This window comes from Palaemon carinicauda, chromosome 27, assembly GCF_036898095.1.
Source record: "Palaemon carinicauda isolate YSFRI2023 chromosome 27, ASM3689809v2, whole genome shotgun sequence".
In the NCBI taxonomy this organism is placed as follows: Eukaryota; Metazoa; Arthropoda; class Malacostraca; order Decapoda; family Palaemonidae; genus Palaemon; species Palaemon carinicauda.
Window position 1 is genome coordinate 69181515 of NC_090751.1, and position 16281 is coordinate 69197795.

Below are 16281 nucleotides of genomic sequence, written 5' to 3' on the forward strand. Positions count from 1 at the left end.
GTAGTTAGAAAACTATAGTATATAATATACAGTAGTATGTTTTCCAACATATTCTGTGAATCCTTTCCAGTCCATTGTTGAGACCGCTAAATAATATTGAAGTGAAGTATTCCTTCAATATCCTGATGAACCATAGGTCATCAGAACATAATATCTTTACCCTACAATATTAATATTCCAATTGTGGGAGGGTTAGTGCTAGTATACACTAACTTCAGCTCTAGAATTCAGAGCTCTTCCACCCTAGATTTCCCTAATAAGGCAATTTTAAATATTAATATTGAGGGAAGTCACAGCAATTGCCTGGACTGAAGACACAGATATGTATCTTTCCTATTTTCTTTCTAGCTTACTATCCTAAGCTATAATGATAATAATAAATGCTATTTTAATGCATGAATTTAATTTATCAGTGTGATAAATTACCCCATACTCATTTTACCTTTTTCTTTCCTTACAGGAGGCGGCCAAGGTGAAGTGTGAGGTGATGTACTGTAACCACAAGAGTAAGAACTTTTGTGGCCACACCATGTCCAGGTCTCATGCCCCCTGCTCCATCGCAACTGAAACCCTGAGATATTGGGATCCCAGGAATTGCAACGTCTGCTTGGCCTTGATGACCAAGGGTTTCGGCGATCCCAAGACGACGGAGTCGAGGGATACTGCGAGGGAAACGCTTCGGAAGTGGGTACGAGGGTTCCAAAAGAACTCTCCGGGACCGTACCTACCCAGTGACATGATTAGAAGCCGGCTGTTCCCTAAGGCAACAGCTGATGCCGTCAACCCAGACCTCCCTGCATACAACTTGCAATAGAGGCCGACATCAACGAGGCTCTACAAGGCATGGACATCCATCAGGAGAGGATGTCAGAAGTGTCCTCGGACACCGAAAAGGGTCTCCTTCAAGAGGACCCTGAAGAAGAGGTGGCCCAACCACCTGGAGAGGAAGAAGATCTCGAGTCGAAAGAAGCGGAGGACCCTCTTCTGTCTGTGTCGGCATTTCAGCCTGTGCCGTCAACTTCTTCGGCTCCAACCCCTCGACCAGACCCACTGGGCCAAGTGATTATGGCCCAGATCCAGCAGTTGGTTGATACTCTACGTAAGGATAATGTAGATATGAGGAAGGAATTCAGGGAAGCAAGCCGCATAGTTGCTTCTCGTGGGTCATACAAGCGACCCAAAGTGTCTGACCTGCCACCATGCTCTGAAACCAATCCCTGGAGGTATGCAGAATTCATGTCCATGATGATTGGGAAACTCTACATCTCGGAGAAGATGGGCGCCATCCCATTTGACAACATTCAATTCTGGCCAAACCTTTCAGCTTACCCGGAATGCTTCATCCGGCTGAAGAGTGAGCCGGCGACTAAGGAAGAGACGGAACCCAAGGAAGTCATGGTTTTTTACCACGACAAGGCACAGGCTCTCTTGACAAGTAGCCTGAAGAAGGCAGGCTATACTAACTGTAAAGTTTCTGCTTTGAGCAAGAAGCACCCTACCTTCCTTGCTCCTTCATCCAGAGCTTTCCCCTTCTCATCAAAAGCTCTCCACAGTGTGCTTAAGGCAGTTGATGCAGGCAAACCATGTCCTACGCTAGAGGAGTGTAGGCCATTGTCTCTGGCCTTGCTCACGGGCGAGAAGGATTGGAACGAGGTCCACCTAACCTTCTCGGTATCGAAGCTTGACGCTGACATTGCAGGACAGCAGTTCAATGAGAACCTCCTGTAGCTGTCAGACTTTCTCCTGAGAAGAGGACAGGAGACAAAAGAGAGACTAGCTGCCTCTCTGTCCCTCCAGAACTGCATGGAGATGTGTGCAGGCATTGCAAGCACCCCAGACATGAATACAGTCCTAGCCAAGATGCACATGACTACTCTGGTTAAGGACTTGTATGCTTTTGTGAAGGCCAGGAGGGCCTGCAGAGAGTTTGTGTTTGCCAATGCAACGGTCAAACACGAGCCCAGGAAGTTGATCACTTCCTGTATCTGGGGCAAGGACCTCTTCTCAAAGGAAGCAGTCTAAAAGGTAGTCACCACAGCTGCCACGGAGAATAGGAATCTTCTCCAAAAGTGGGGCATCTCTGCCAGGAGAAAATCTTCCCCTGATGCTGGTCCCCAACCTAAGAGGAAGACAAAGAAGCCAAGGCTGCCTTCTCGACCTGTGCAACATCCCACGGTAACCATGACCACGGTAACCATGACCACGGTGCCCCAAATGGTTGCTTAGCCGCAAACCACTTTCCAGGTGGTGCCTCAACCACTGGTAGCCCAGTCACCAGCCTTTAACCCAGGTTTTGAGAGGCACACCACTACCTTTCGCCCAAAAGGTAGAGGATCTAGACGAGGCTCCTCAAGAAACCCCTCACGAGGTAGAGGAGGACGTGTTGAGAGTGGCAAACCCTCCAGATCATCCAAGCAATGAGATGCTCCAGGTAGGAGGAAAACTTCTCCACTTTCAGGATCGTTGGACCTTCGATCCCTGGGCCCACAGCCTAATCAAGAATGGACTAGGATGGAAATGGAACAGATCTCCACCTTCATTTCCTCAATTCTTCCAACATTCCACCTGCTTATTGGAAGAATATACCTTAGAACTCTTGAACAAAAAGGTTATAAGGAAAGCAAAGTCTATCAAATTCCAGGGAAGGCTGTTTTGTGTTCCCAAGAAGGACTCAGACAAACTCAGAGTCATTCTAGACTTGTCTCCACTCAACAAGTTCATCGAGAACAAGAAGTTCCGGATGTTAACCCTACAACACATAAGGACCCTGTTACCGAAAGGGGCGTACAGTCTCAATAGACCTGGCAGATGCTTACTGGCACCTTCCAGTCAGCCGCCCCCTCTCCTCCTACCTAGGATTCAAGCTACAGAAGACAAAGTATGTTTTCAGAGCCATGCCCTTTGGACTAAACATAGCCCCAAGGATTTTCACGAAACTTGCGGACACAAGTCGTACAACAGCTACGCTTAGAAGGCGTTCAGGTAGCAGCATACCTGGACGACTGGCTGGTGTGGGCAGCATCCAAGACTGCTTGTCTGCAGGCAGCCACAAAGGTGATCCAGTTCCTGGACAAGAAGTCTCGCCTCTCTCCAGCCAAAGAGTTTCAATGGTTGGGAATCCATTGGAACTTGCAGTCACACCGCCTCTCCATTCCACCAAAGAAGAGGAGAGAGATCGCGGGTTCTGTCAAGAGACTACTGAAATCCAACAAGATTTCAAGACGCCAACAGGAGAGAGTACTGGGCTCTCTCCAGTTTGCAGCAGTAACAGACCCAGTGCTAAGAGCACAACTAAAGGATGAGTCAGGAGTCTGGAGAAGATACGCATCAAACGCTCGAAGAGATCAACAGAGACCGACACCGACCTTACTGCGATCGCTTATGAGGCCGTTGTCGAAGGTCAAGAGCCTAGCAAGGACTATTCCCTTACAACCACCTCAACCATCTGTAGTCATCCACACGGATGCCTCAACGAAAGGATGGGGAGGTCATTCCGATCAAAGGAAAGCCCAAGGGACCTGGTCATCCCTGTTCAAGACCTTTCACATCAACATTCTGGAGGCCATGGCAGTCCTCCTGACATTGAAGAAGCTATCCCCTCACAGATCAGCCCACATCAAGCTGGTCTTGGACAGCGAAGTGATAGTGAGATGTCTGAACCGACAAGGCTCGAGATCGCCCTACATCAACCACGTGATGTTGGCCATCTTTCGCTTGGCAAGAAAGAAAAGATGGCACTTATCAGCAGTTCACCTACAAGGGTTCCGCAATGTGACGGCGGACGCTCTATCCAGGCGAAAGCCGATAGAGTCAGAATGTTCCATAGATGCAGACTCATTCTCCTTCATCTTGGAAAAAGTCCCAGAACTGCAGATCGACCTCTTCGCAACGAGCGACAACAAGAAACTACCTCGATACGTAGTCCCATACGAGGACCCTCGGGCAGAAGCGATGGACGCCATGATTCTTGATTGGAGCAGATGGACTCATATCTATCTGTTCCCGCTAACAAATCTCCTGCTGAAGGTCCTCAACAAGCTAAGGTCCTCAACAAGCTGAGATCCTTCAAGGGGACAGCAGCAGTGGTGGCCACCAAGTGGCCCAAGAGCAATTGGTCCCCTCTGGTGATAGAACTGAGGCTGAGGCTGGTCCCTCTACCGAATCCAGTTCTGTCCCAACTGGTTCAGAAGTCGACTGTCTACGCTTCATCACTGAGAACCCAAAACCTTCAGCTCATGATTTTCTCGCCTTAGCAGTCAAGAAAAGGTTTGGGATCTCGAAAGACAGCATCGACTTTATAGAAGAATACAAGTCAAAATCAACCAGAGGACAATATGAATCGTCTTGGAAGAAGTGGGTCTCTTTTGTTAAAGAAAAAGAGCCAACAGAAATCTCGATAGACTTCTGCCTGTCCTTCTTCATCCACCTTCATGAACAAGGCTTGGCTTCCACCACGATAACTACGTGTAAGTCAGCTTTGACCAGACCTCTTCTATATGCCTTCCAGGTGGACCTGTCAAACGAAATCTTCAACAAGATTCCGAAGGCATGCGCTAGACTTAAGGGGGCCGTCCGCCATGGGGTTTTGACATTACAACTTTCAGAAATCGAAAATCGTTTTATTGCTTCTATGTATGCATAAACATATCGTACATGCTCCCCAGAAGTTTCAGCCAATTATTTTTACAAATAACGAAGATATAGCGGTCTTTAAATGATGACGTCATCCTTACTGTGTCGTCTGCATGACTGAGTTTGAAAAAATCGTCTTTGTGTGTTATTTTTGCATATCTATAGCGATTTTTCACTTAATGTTTTGAACTATCGTACGTCTGGCAGAAATGGGAGGCATTGGTAAAACGTAGTTGAACGAATTCTACTCAGAGAACAGAAGCCAAAGTTTCCAAACACTTACAGAAGTTATAATGCATGCGTTTGTTTACTTGAACTTCGTATGTAGATTGTTTTCACAACGTCCTCGGGAACTTTATAGCAAGGCCAATGTTACCTAAGGTCATAAAAAGAACAAATAGTCAATCATTTTTCCAAACAATGAAGATATAGCGGTCTTTAAATGATGACGTCATCCTAACTGCGTCGTCTATCTGACTGAGTTTGAGAGAATCGTAGTCTCTCTCTCTCTCTCTCTCTCTCTCTCTCTCTCTCTCTCTCTCTCTCTCTCTCTCTCTCTCTCTCTCTCGAATTATATAAAACTGCCATTTATACAAATACTATAATTCTCTCTCTCTCTCTCTCTTGAAGTTCGCATGTAGATTGTGCTTTCATAACAACCTCGGGAACTTTATAGCAATCGCAATGTTACCTAAGGTAATAAAAAGAAAAAATAGTCTATCATTTTTCCAAACTATAATGATATAGCGGTCTTTAAATTATGACGTCATACTTACTGTCGTCTGCATGACTGAGTTTGACAGAATCACAGGTATGTTTATTTTTGCATCTCTCTCTCTCTCTCTCTCTCTCTCTCTCTCTCTCTCTCTCTCTCTCTCAAATTATTCAAAGCTGCCATTTATACAAATTCTATAATATCAATGTTCAACTCTCTTAGAATCAAATAATGGTTGATCTCTCTCTCTGTCTGTCTGTCTGTCTCTCTCTCTCTCTCTCTCTCTCTCTCTCTCTCTCTCTCTCTCTCTCTCTCTCTCTCTCTCTCTCAATTTGAACTGCCATCTACAGTATATCAACCAAATGCTATCACTCCAAAATTAAATTCATGATCTCTCTCTCTCTCTCTCTCTCTCTCTCTCTCTCTCTCTCTCTCTCTCTCTCTCTCTCTCTCTCTCTCTTACTCTTATGTTTCGATATATCGTACTTCTGGCAGAAATGAAAGGCATTGGTAGAGGGTAGCTAAATGAAAACTACCAGCTATGAGAACATCAGCAAAGTTTCCAAAGACATATAGAAATTATAATGCATGTGTTTATTTACTTGAAGTTCGTATGTAGATTGTGCTTTCACAACGTCTTCTGGAACTTTATAGCAATGCCAATGTTACATAAGGCAATAGAAAGAACAATAAGTAAGTGGAGAACAAAAAAAAAAAAAAACCATGAAAGAGGGAAACATGAATAAGAGTAAAAGCTGAAACCTGCTAACTAAAACACTGGCAACAATAAGAGATCGCTGGCAACTCATAACATAGGAATAGTAAACTGAGGGTTCAAATACCTCGTTTAGGGTGCATTTATGTAAGAATAAACAAAAGTTATCATAATAATATTATCTGGATTTCTTTAAGAAAAGAAGCAAAAATTTGTTGCAAATCTTTGGGAGCTCATAACTCAAAAACATACTTATTCACACTTAGGTACATTTTTCTCACTTATTTGTTGTTCGATATTAGAGAGAAAGATATCATTGAAAAGAAGAATGAAATTCCCACAATTCTGTCAGACAAAATTTTGATTTTCTTTTTATATTTTTTTTTCACGATTATTTTCCGTCTAGACGAGGAAAATAAATAAAAATTCATTAAAAAAAATAAAAAGGAAAATCAAAATTCTGTCTGACAGAATTGTTCGGTTGATAGAGTAGTTTTTATGGTATAAGTTTCAATACAATTGATATTATAGTAGTGGGGAAAAATGTACCTAAATTTTTTTTTTAAATCATGATTTTTGCTAATAAATCCAAAAATATTTTATCAAATGACTTGAAATTTTTATATGATGAAGGTATTATATATGTCTATAACATATAAAGAAATTGTGTAATTTGGATCATTAGAAAAAAAAATGGCGGACATAGCGGACGGTCCCCTTAAACCAGCAGCCCTTCCAAAGCCCATTTCATGGTCTTTGGACAAAGTCTTGCACTATGCTTCGAACTTGAACAATGAAGATTGCTCCCTAAAATATCTAACACAAAAAGTGATATTTTTGTTTGCTATAGCCTCAGGGGCTAGAGTTAGTGAAATAGTAGCCCTATCAAGAGACGAGGGCCATATTCAGTTCACAGAAGAGGGGGAACTGAATCTTTTTCCCGATCCTACATTTCTCGCCAAAAACGAGCTACCCACCAAAAGGTGGGGTCCTTGGAGAATCTGCCCTCTGAAGGAAGATGTCTCTCTATGTCCAGTAGTGTCTAAAGGTCTATCTTCGAAGAACTTCAGACTTCAAGAAAGGACAGCTCTTCATAGGCGAAACCTAAGGATCAAACTTATTCCTGAAACATCTGAGGGCGAAGCTCACCTACTTTATTCGCAGAGCGGATCCTGACAGTACACCCGCAGGTCATGATCCGAGAAAAATTGCTTCCTCGCTGAACTTCTTTCAGCATATGGCTTTGATAGACTCCGCTCATATACAAGTTGGAAATCCTCAAGAGTCTTTTATAAACATTATGTGAAGCAAGTGCATAAAATCAAACACTTTGTGGTGGCGGCAGGTAGTGTTATAAAACCTGTCGTCTAGTGCTGCGATGAACAGTGAACCGTTTGGGACTTTACAGTGAATGGGTGAAAAGGTGTTAACACCTTTAAGTGTAATACCTTTTATCAAGGGTCACCCTGGTGCCATTTGGACTGTTCTTTATAGGTGTAGAATCTAACCAATAACACCAGTACCGTGTTTACATTCGTACTCACTGTGTGGACTTATCCAACATCTAAAGTGAAATTATCTTAATAATTTTGCAATATCTTGAGTGGCCCTGTTTAACATATTTTTTTTTACCTTACAGGTGATAAATATATATGTACTTTTAAGAATGTTGGTTATGTAGCAATTGATCCTGTTTTAATACATTCATTGTTGTATTTATTTTGGTCTATACAAATAAATACTAAAAATGTATTTGCGTCTTATTCGCCCCCCAAGTAGCTGAATGACACTAGCCAGAGTCCTTTAATTATTTCCTAAAATAAGACACTTGGAATTGCTTCTATGTGTGAACATGCTTGTGGTAAGTTAATTCCATTTTGTTCTTACTTATACAAAACCTTCTCACTTCTATTAGTCAATGTTGACAGTTTCCCTGCAGGGAATAACGGTAGCGTCATATATTTATGTGGTTTGGTGACCATATAGAAGCTGATTCAAGGTAAAGGTACTTATACAAACCCACAGATATAGTACTTTCAAGTAATTCTCTGGTAAACTTCCATCAGGACGACATGGCTGAGCCCAAAAAACGCATTTTGAAGCAAAGCGAAAAATCTATTTTTGGGTGAGATAGCCATGTCGTCCTGATGGACCCGCCCTCCTTTTCTAGAAAAGGAGTATACATATGTAACAAATCCCCACCTGAATCTACTCTATCTGTAGCCATCCATGCTTAATTGCAACAAGGAATGAGTTGCCATGAGTGGCTCTGTAGTAGTACAGCAAGGGGATCCGCCGGGTAACCTTGATGACGGCTCCCCTTCATTTTTGCCAGTCTTCCCCCTCAGAGCGAAAACTCTATTCTGGGTGAAGATTGCCATGTGTTGTATCAAGAAATACGTCGCCTGATATTATGCGATATCCTTAAGAATTTTCTTAAGGATACTCGCGCCAGGAGTTAGAATTCTTGAGACCTATGGTCAATTCTCTGGGAGTATCACTGTAGCTAAATATCCCTTAGAAAGCTGCCTAAAGGAACCTTCCATCAGGAAGACATGGCTATCTCACCCAAAAATAGATTTTTCGCTTTGCTTCAAAATCCGTTTATTGAATAAAACTATAATTCTTGACAATGTTTGCTTTGACCCTATAGTATCTTTACAGGCTCCAAACTAGTTTGTAACTGAAATACATGTCTGAAAAATGGGGGTCATTACCCCTGTCTGCTTTCACCCCTTACCCTGTCCAGCTTGACCCAACACGGAGGAAGGCGGACAATTTGGAAAAGTTCATAAATGCTCTCATATCTCTAACTACACAAAGTTGGGATTTTTCATTTGGGCAGCAGTTAGCCAAATTGTGATGCTATCATTTGGTGCCAGTCTGGTTTCAATTAGTGCAATATTTTTTTTTACAAATATTTTTCATTTTGCTGTATGACTTCAACCCATATCACCCTACCTTTCCTCTCTACGTTCCTCCCAGCCTGACAAGGGACTCAACCGAGTTCAGCTGGTACTGCTAGGGTGCCACAGCCCCCCCTCCCCCATTATCCACCATAGATGAAGTTTCATAACGCTGAATCCCTTACTGCTGCTACCTCCGTGGTCATCCAAGGCGACCAAAGGAAGCAGCATGGCCTACCGGAACTGCGTCACAATCGTTTGCCAGTCATTCCTATTTCTAGCATGCTCTCTTGCCTCTCTCACATCTATCCTCCTATCACCCAGAGCTTTCTTCACTACATCCATCCACCCAAACCTTGGCCTTCCTCTTGTACTTCTCCCATCAACTCTTACATTCATCACCTTCTTAAGCAGACAGCCATTTTCCATTCTCTCAACATGGCCAAACCACCTCAACACATTCAAATCCACTCTAGCTGCTAACTCATTTCCTACACCCATTCTCACCCTCACTACTTCGTTCCTAATCCTATCTACTCAAGATACATCAGCCACACTCCTCAGACACTTCATCTCAAACACATTCAAATTCTGTGTCTCCGTCGCTTTCATACAACACAACTCCGATCCATACATGACAGTTGGTACAATCACTTTCTCATACAGAACTCTCTTTACATTCATGCCCAACCCTCTATTCTTTACCACTCCCTTCACTGGCCCCAACACTTTGCATCATTCATTCACTCTGACACATATCTGATTCCACTCCACCATTTGCTGCAACAACAGACCCCTAGTACTTAAACTGATCCACCTCCTCAAGTAAGTCTCCATTCAACATGACATTTAACCCCGCACCACCTTCCCTTCTCGTACATTTCATAACCTTACTCTTACACACATTAACCCTCACCTTCCTTCTCTCACATACCCTTCCAAATTCTGTCACTAATCGGCCAAGCTTCTCTTCCAGTACAGTATCATCCGCAAACAACTAATTTACCTCATATTCATGACAATCACGAAAATAAAGTAATATACTTAATCATGGGCCATATTAAAACAAACTGAATTATAGTGCCAGAAAACCCTACTTAGTAATTTGGGAACTACTGCTACTGCTTTAATTATATCTAAGTCAAAGAAAATCATTTAATAATGTATACAAGAGCAGTAAATGAATAAGTAAATAAATACAGTATGAATATTGCATATATCTAACCATAAAACAATCTCTTGATTGGTCAACTTAAAAAAGGAAGACTAAGTTTAACTTCTGTGGTATAAAAAGACTGCTAAATCATGAAACCATCTGTGTGAGCATACAATTTAGGTTTTGGATATGTAAATATGTTATTAATATTTCAATTTACCTAATGTATGCTTAGACATTCAAAATGAACTAAATAAATCCGATTCTACATCCCATCTTCCCTCCATACAATGCCCAGAAGGGAAGCCATAGTGTCTGTTTACATTTCATCACAATGAACAAACAAATGAATAAACAAATGAACGAACAAATTTATACATTCAAGTGATAACTAACAATACTTATAGTTTTTAGTAAACTGTATGAAACCTTTGTTATTGATTATATAATAGTTTGAATAAGTTTGGAAATTATATTAAGAATATTTATTTATATATGTACATATCCTTGATAGCAGTAGCTTGAATCAGCTTATAATGTTTACATGTAATCAGCTCAGCTCTAAGGGAACTTTTCCAACTTATTCAAAGCATCTTATAATAAATATTATACAGATGTCAATGCTGCATGTTATAGCTTACCATGGTTCACTAAAAGCTATTAGTGTCATTAGTTATCAATTGGATGTGTAAGTGCATTTGTTCATTCGTTCGTTGTTTTCCTTTCTTGGCGTCATATGTAGGGGAAACATGATATGGAGACAGCTTTTTTTTTTAATTTGTAAAACTACAGTAAGCAAAACAACATTTGTAATAGCATCATCTTTACATATACGCTGTTAAGAATACTACTTGTAATTTATCTTGGCATGTAGTCGAGAGTAGTTGCTTTAGATCAGCTGATTGGGTTTACATGTTTGGAGATGGCCTCGCATAGGAAAAAGTATATTTCATATACATAGAGTTATCTTTTTAGGATACTATTTATAATGAAGATATACCAATTATGAATGATAAAAATTATTTCATTACTTTTATATAAATAATAAATAAACAAAGATCTAAGAACTATTTACTTCTTATGGTGACCTTTGCCAACAGAATGCTGCTGTAGTTATCAGAATTTAGTACAGTATATCAAAAGTCCGTAGTAACAGTGTCCGTTGCTGCAATGTTTTACTCTATTACCAAGAAGCAGCAACTGGGTTTTTTAGTTGGCCAGGACTCCAACAAGACACAAAAAAGCACATGAGCAATTGAGCCTATTTTGCTAGGGGTCGGTCACAGGAAGTGATCAGGAATCAAACGTTAGGAATGTGCTTTGTGGGGCACTAAAAGCACTATTCCATTCTTGCGTTCCCTGTCACTTTAGGATTCCTCTGTCCCAGTCACCCAAAACCTGTGAACAAGTTCCTAGCGTTGTTTATAGAGATTCCAAAGCCTCTGCTCTGACGCATGAGGTAGCTGTCAGCTCCTTAATGACTATATGTGTATAGGCTAGTTATAAATAGCCGTCATATCTAAATATCTATTTTTTTTCATTTTTCAACCAGGAGAGATTGAAAGTTGAGAGTTTGGATAGAAAGCTTGAGAGAAAAATAGAAATATGAAAATGTAAAAGAGTTAATAGTGGTCCAGTCCTAGTCTGGATGCTCAGAGCTGGTCTTAGCAGCAAGGTTAAACCTACCAGGTTGGAAGCATTACGCAAACTCTTTCACTTCAATGGGTTGCTGTGGCCTGATTGGTAACGTCTCTGCCTGGTGTTTGCCTGTCGGGGGTTCGAGTCCCGCTCAGACTTGTTAGTGCCATTAGTGTCTGCAACCTTACCATCCTTGTGAGCTAAGGTTGGGGGGTTTGGGGGAGCCTATAGGTCTATCTGCTGAGTCATCAGCAGCCATTGCCTGACCCTCCCTAGTCCAAGCTTGGGTGGAGAGGAGGCTTGGGCACTGATCATATAATATATGGTTAGTCTCTAGGGCATTGTCCTGATTGATAGGGCAATGTCACTGTCCCTTGCCTCTGCCATTCATGAGCGACCTTTAAAAACCCTTTAAAAAGTGCCGAGAGAGAGAGAGAGAGAGAGAGAGAGAGAGAGAGAGAGAGAGAGAGAGAGAGAGAGAGAGAGAGAGAGAGAATTTTTACCTAGATAAAGTACTGAATGATATTTACCTTATCACGTTGATTCATCATTAAAGTGGGTTTAATTTCAGTATACTGAGCACAAACTAAACCTAATGCAGCTCCAAGTTTTAAAGTGAGGTGAGGTGGAAATGCTGTTAGAGTAGTCTCCTTCTCTCTAAATGCTGTGGGAGTGAAGGTAATAAAGTTCAGCTCATTTTCTTTTAGATGGGAGAGATTCACTATATGCTGATATTTTGGCTGAAGAACTTCACATATCGCTGTAACTTTGGTATGGTGAAGAAATCCAAATAGAACTCGTCGTTCATCGACACTTAGGTTAGCGAAGGTATCAAAAACTGTTGCCGCAAACATCTGAAATCATAAAAGATTTTTATAGTAAGGTTCTTATATCCATGATAAGAAGAGTAACACTCTTCAAGCAAAATAGCAATACAGTATAAAAAATAAAATCTTACTATGAATACATTTACTCTAGAGTAACACTCTTCAAGCAAAATAGCAATACAGTATAAAAAATAAAATCTTACTATGAATACATTTACTTCCTATGTTCAGACCTTTAATGACATTGAACCTAACACAAAAACTTACTTTAATCCCCTGTATAGATAAAAAGGAATTTTGAAAAACAGAAAAAAACTATTCCTCGCAGTACCATGTGGTCCCTATTGGGTGACAACTGATAATGTCTTGATTTTGCTAGTAATTAAGGCTGAGCAGCCTGTTCCTAATAAAGCATACTTAAATTTGTTATAAAAAATATCAAGAAAATTGGAATGATACTTGGACCGAGTTTTTGGAATGAAATTATCCATTAATCACAATTGTACAAAGGGATCAAGTCTGTTATATTAAGTGAAAATCTGCTCATTATAATTCATAGGCATATTACTTTTTGTGTTAAAATACCAAATCATGGAGAAAACCAGGTTCAGTGATGACTGCAGAAGTTTTTACTTGGAGATACTGTACAAAAGACTTATCATTCGTGGAAAAGTATGAATAATATACCAGAGAACACAAATGACAAACAACCCTCAAATCTGCAATGTACAACTGACAATTCCTCATTTTCTTAACCCAGGAATGGCTATGCCATTCATCGAACAAAGGATAAGGTAACCCTCTTAACTGATAGTGGGGAACCTCATGTTAAAAAAAAATAAGGTTTGTGAGATCGACTTGCCTAAATTGATATTATGGCATTTTCTTAATATTTTGGGTGTGGGGATTCCAAAAATGGAGCGTTCCATTTTATTGCAATATTTTTAAGGCCGCAGTCTTAGTTGAGAAAATCGCTGCCACTGTATGATTACAGATAGTAGTATTTCAGGATAAGCAGTACCTTCCTGCATAATTTAAAGTAGTTATGTCATGATTTTGATTCTAGAAAGCTGAATGTACATATCTTAACGCATAGTGATTGCTGTCATCTTGATTTGAAAATATATATAATTTTAAATCAAGATTAATCATAGAAAACCCGAATAATTTTGGAAAAAAAAAATTCAAATATGAAGCTGGGGCTTTGCAAGTAAGTATGAAATACTAAGCAATACATCCTTATCTTTTAAAAAATATAAATCAACAATTCGCTACTTATTTCAAGCTTATCGAATAAAGGCTATAATCATTAATGACCACGCAATTTCTTCATAAACTAGTAATATCGTCCTCATCCACACACCTACACCAGTAACATTCAAAATGTTATGCAATAATTCTCACTATTAAAAAAGCTATACACTTAAAAATTTGCATTATAATATGGTAAAATTCCTGGAATAAATGCTACAGGAATTAGCCGTTTTGAAAAGAGATATACAGTATTGACATAAAGGAGTGATAATAGGGTCACCAACCCGTCAAAGATAATAACATAGTTGGGTAAAAATTACGGTCACCAACCCATAAAAGATAATAAAAAAGTAGGGTAAAAATTACGGTTGACTGTATTTTACTGAAATAGGGCTGAGAATAGTATACTTTTAAAAAAGATTTCCGATAAAAATTATGGTTTTTTAACAATGTACAGTAGATCAACAGATTTTTTTTTTTGAGATACAGTAAATTAAGTTTAAAATCCTATCATAACAATGTAATTAAAAAAATAATCATAATTATTATAGGCTAAATATATTGCCTTAAATTTTTTATAATATTATTCGTTTAGCTATAAGATGAAAATTGCATGTAGGCTATATACTGTAAATATGTATAAATTATATATATATATATATATATATATATATATATATATATATATATATATATATATATATATATATATATATATATATATATATATATATATATATATTTATATATATATAAATATATATTTATATATATATATATATATATATATATATATATATATATATAAATATATATGTATATATATACATATATATATATATATAAATATATATGTATATATATATAATATTTATATATATATATATATATATATATATATATATATATATATATATATATATATATATATATATATATATATATATACACATATATATACATAATAATATCTACGGGCCGACCAAGGGAAAGGCCCGTGCCAACAACAAGAGTTGGCTATAATACTCCAACAACAACATATACATAATATATATATATATATATATATATATATATATATATATATATATATATATATATATATGTATATATATATATATATATATATATATATATATATATATATATATATATATATATATATATATATATATATATAAATATATACATACATCATACATATACCAAAGGCACTTCCCCCAATTTTGGGGGGTAGCCGACATCAACAAGAAACAAAACAAAAAAGGGGACCTCTACTCTCTACGTTCCTCCAGCCTAACCAGGGACCCAGCCGAGTTCAGCTGGTACTGCTAGGGTGCCACAGCCCAACCTCCCACATTTCCACCATAGATGAAGCTTCATACTGCTGAGTCCCCTACTGCTGCTACCTCCGCGGTCATCTAAGGCACCGGAGGAAGCAGCAGGGCCTACCGGAACTGCGTCACAATCGCTCGCCATTCATTCCTATTTCTAGCACGCTCTCTTGCCTCTCTCACATCTATCCTCCTATCACCCAGAGCTTTCTTCACACCATCCATCCACCCAAACCTTGGCCTTCCTCTTGTACTTCTCCCATCAACTCTTGCATTCATCACCTTCTTTAGCAGACAGCCATTTTCCATTCTCTCAACATGGCCAAACCACCTCAACACATTCATATCTACTCTAGCCGCTAACTCATTTCTTACACCCGTTCTCACCCTCACCACTTCGTTCCTAACCCTATCTACTCGAGATACACCAGCCATACTCCTCAGACACTTCATCTCAAACACATTCAATTTCTGTCTCTCCATCACTTTCATTCCCCACAACTCCGATCCATACATCACAGTTGGTACAATCACTTTCTCATATAGAACTCTCTTTACATTCATGCCCAACCCTCTATTTTTTACTACTCCCTTAACTGCGCCCAACACTTTGCAACCTTCATTCACTCTCTGACGTACATCTGCTTCCACTCCACCATTTGCTGCAACAACAGACCCCAAGTACTTAAACTGATCCACCTCCTCAAGTAACTCTCCATTCAACATGACATTCAACCTTGCACCACCTTCCCTTCTCGTACATCTCATAACCTTACTCTTACCCACATTAACTCTCAACTTCCTTCTCTCACACACCCTTCCAAATTCTGTCACTAGTCGGTCAAGCTTCTCTTCTGTGTCTGCTACCAGTACAGTATCATCCGCAAACAACAACTGATTTACCTCCCATTCATGATCATTCTCGCCTACCAGTTTTAATCCTCGTCCAAGCACTCGAGCATTCACCTCTCTCACCACTCCATCAACATACAAGTTAAACAACCACGGCGACATCATACATCCCTGTCTCAGCCCCACTCTCACCGGAAACCAATCGCTCACTTCATTTCCTATTCTAACACATGCTTTACTACCTTTGTAGAA

General features: G+C 39.5%; 1 protein-coding gene across 4 annotated transcripts in view; it reads right to left on the reverse strand.

The window, feature by feature from the left end:
* LOC137620754 (uncharacterized) overlaps positions 1-16281 on the reverse strand; it is a 389997-nt gene that overhangs the window by 93542 nt on the left and 280174 nt on the right. For all 4 annotated transcript variants that reach the window (XM_068351149.1, XM_068351147.1, XM_068351145.1 and 1 more), the window contains one exon: positions 12293-12616. In XM_068351149.1, the coding sequence (XP_068207250.1) occupies positions 12293-12616 (324 nt within the window). The remainder of the gene's footprint in view (positions 1-12292; positions 12617-16281) is intronic.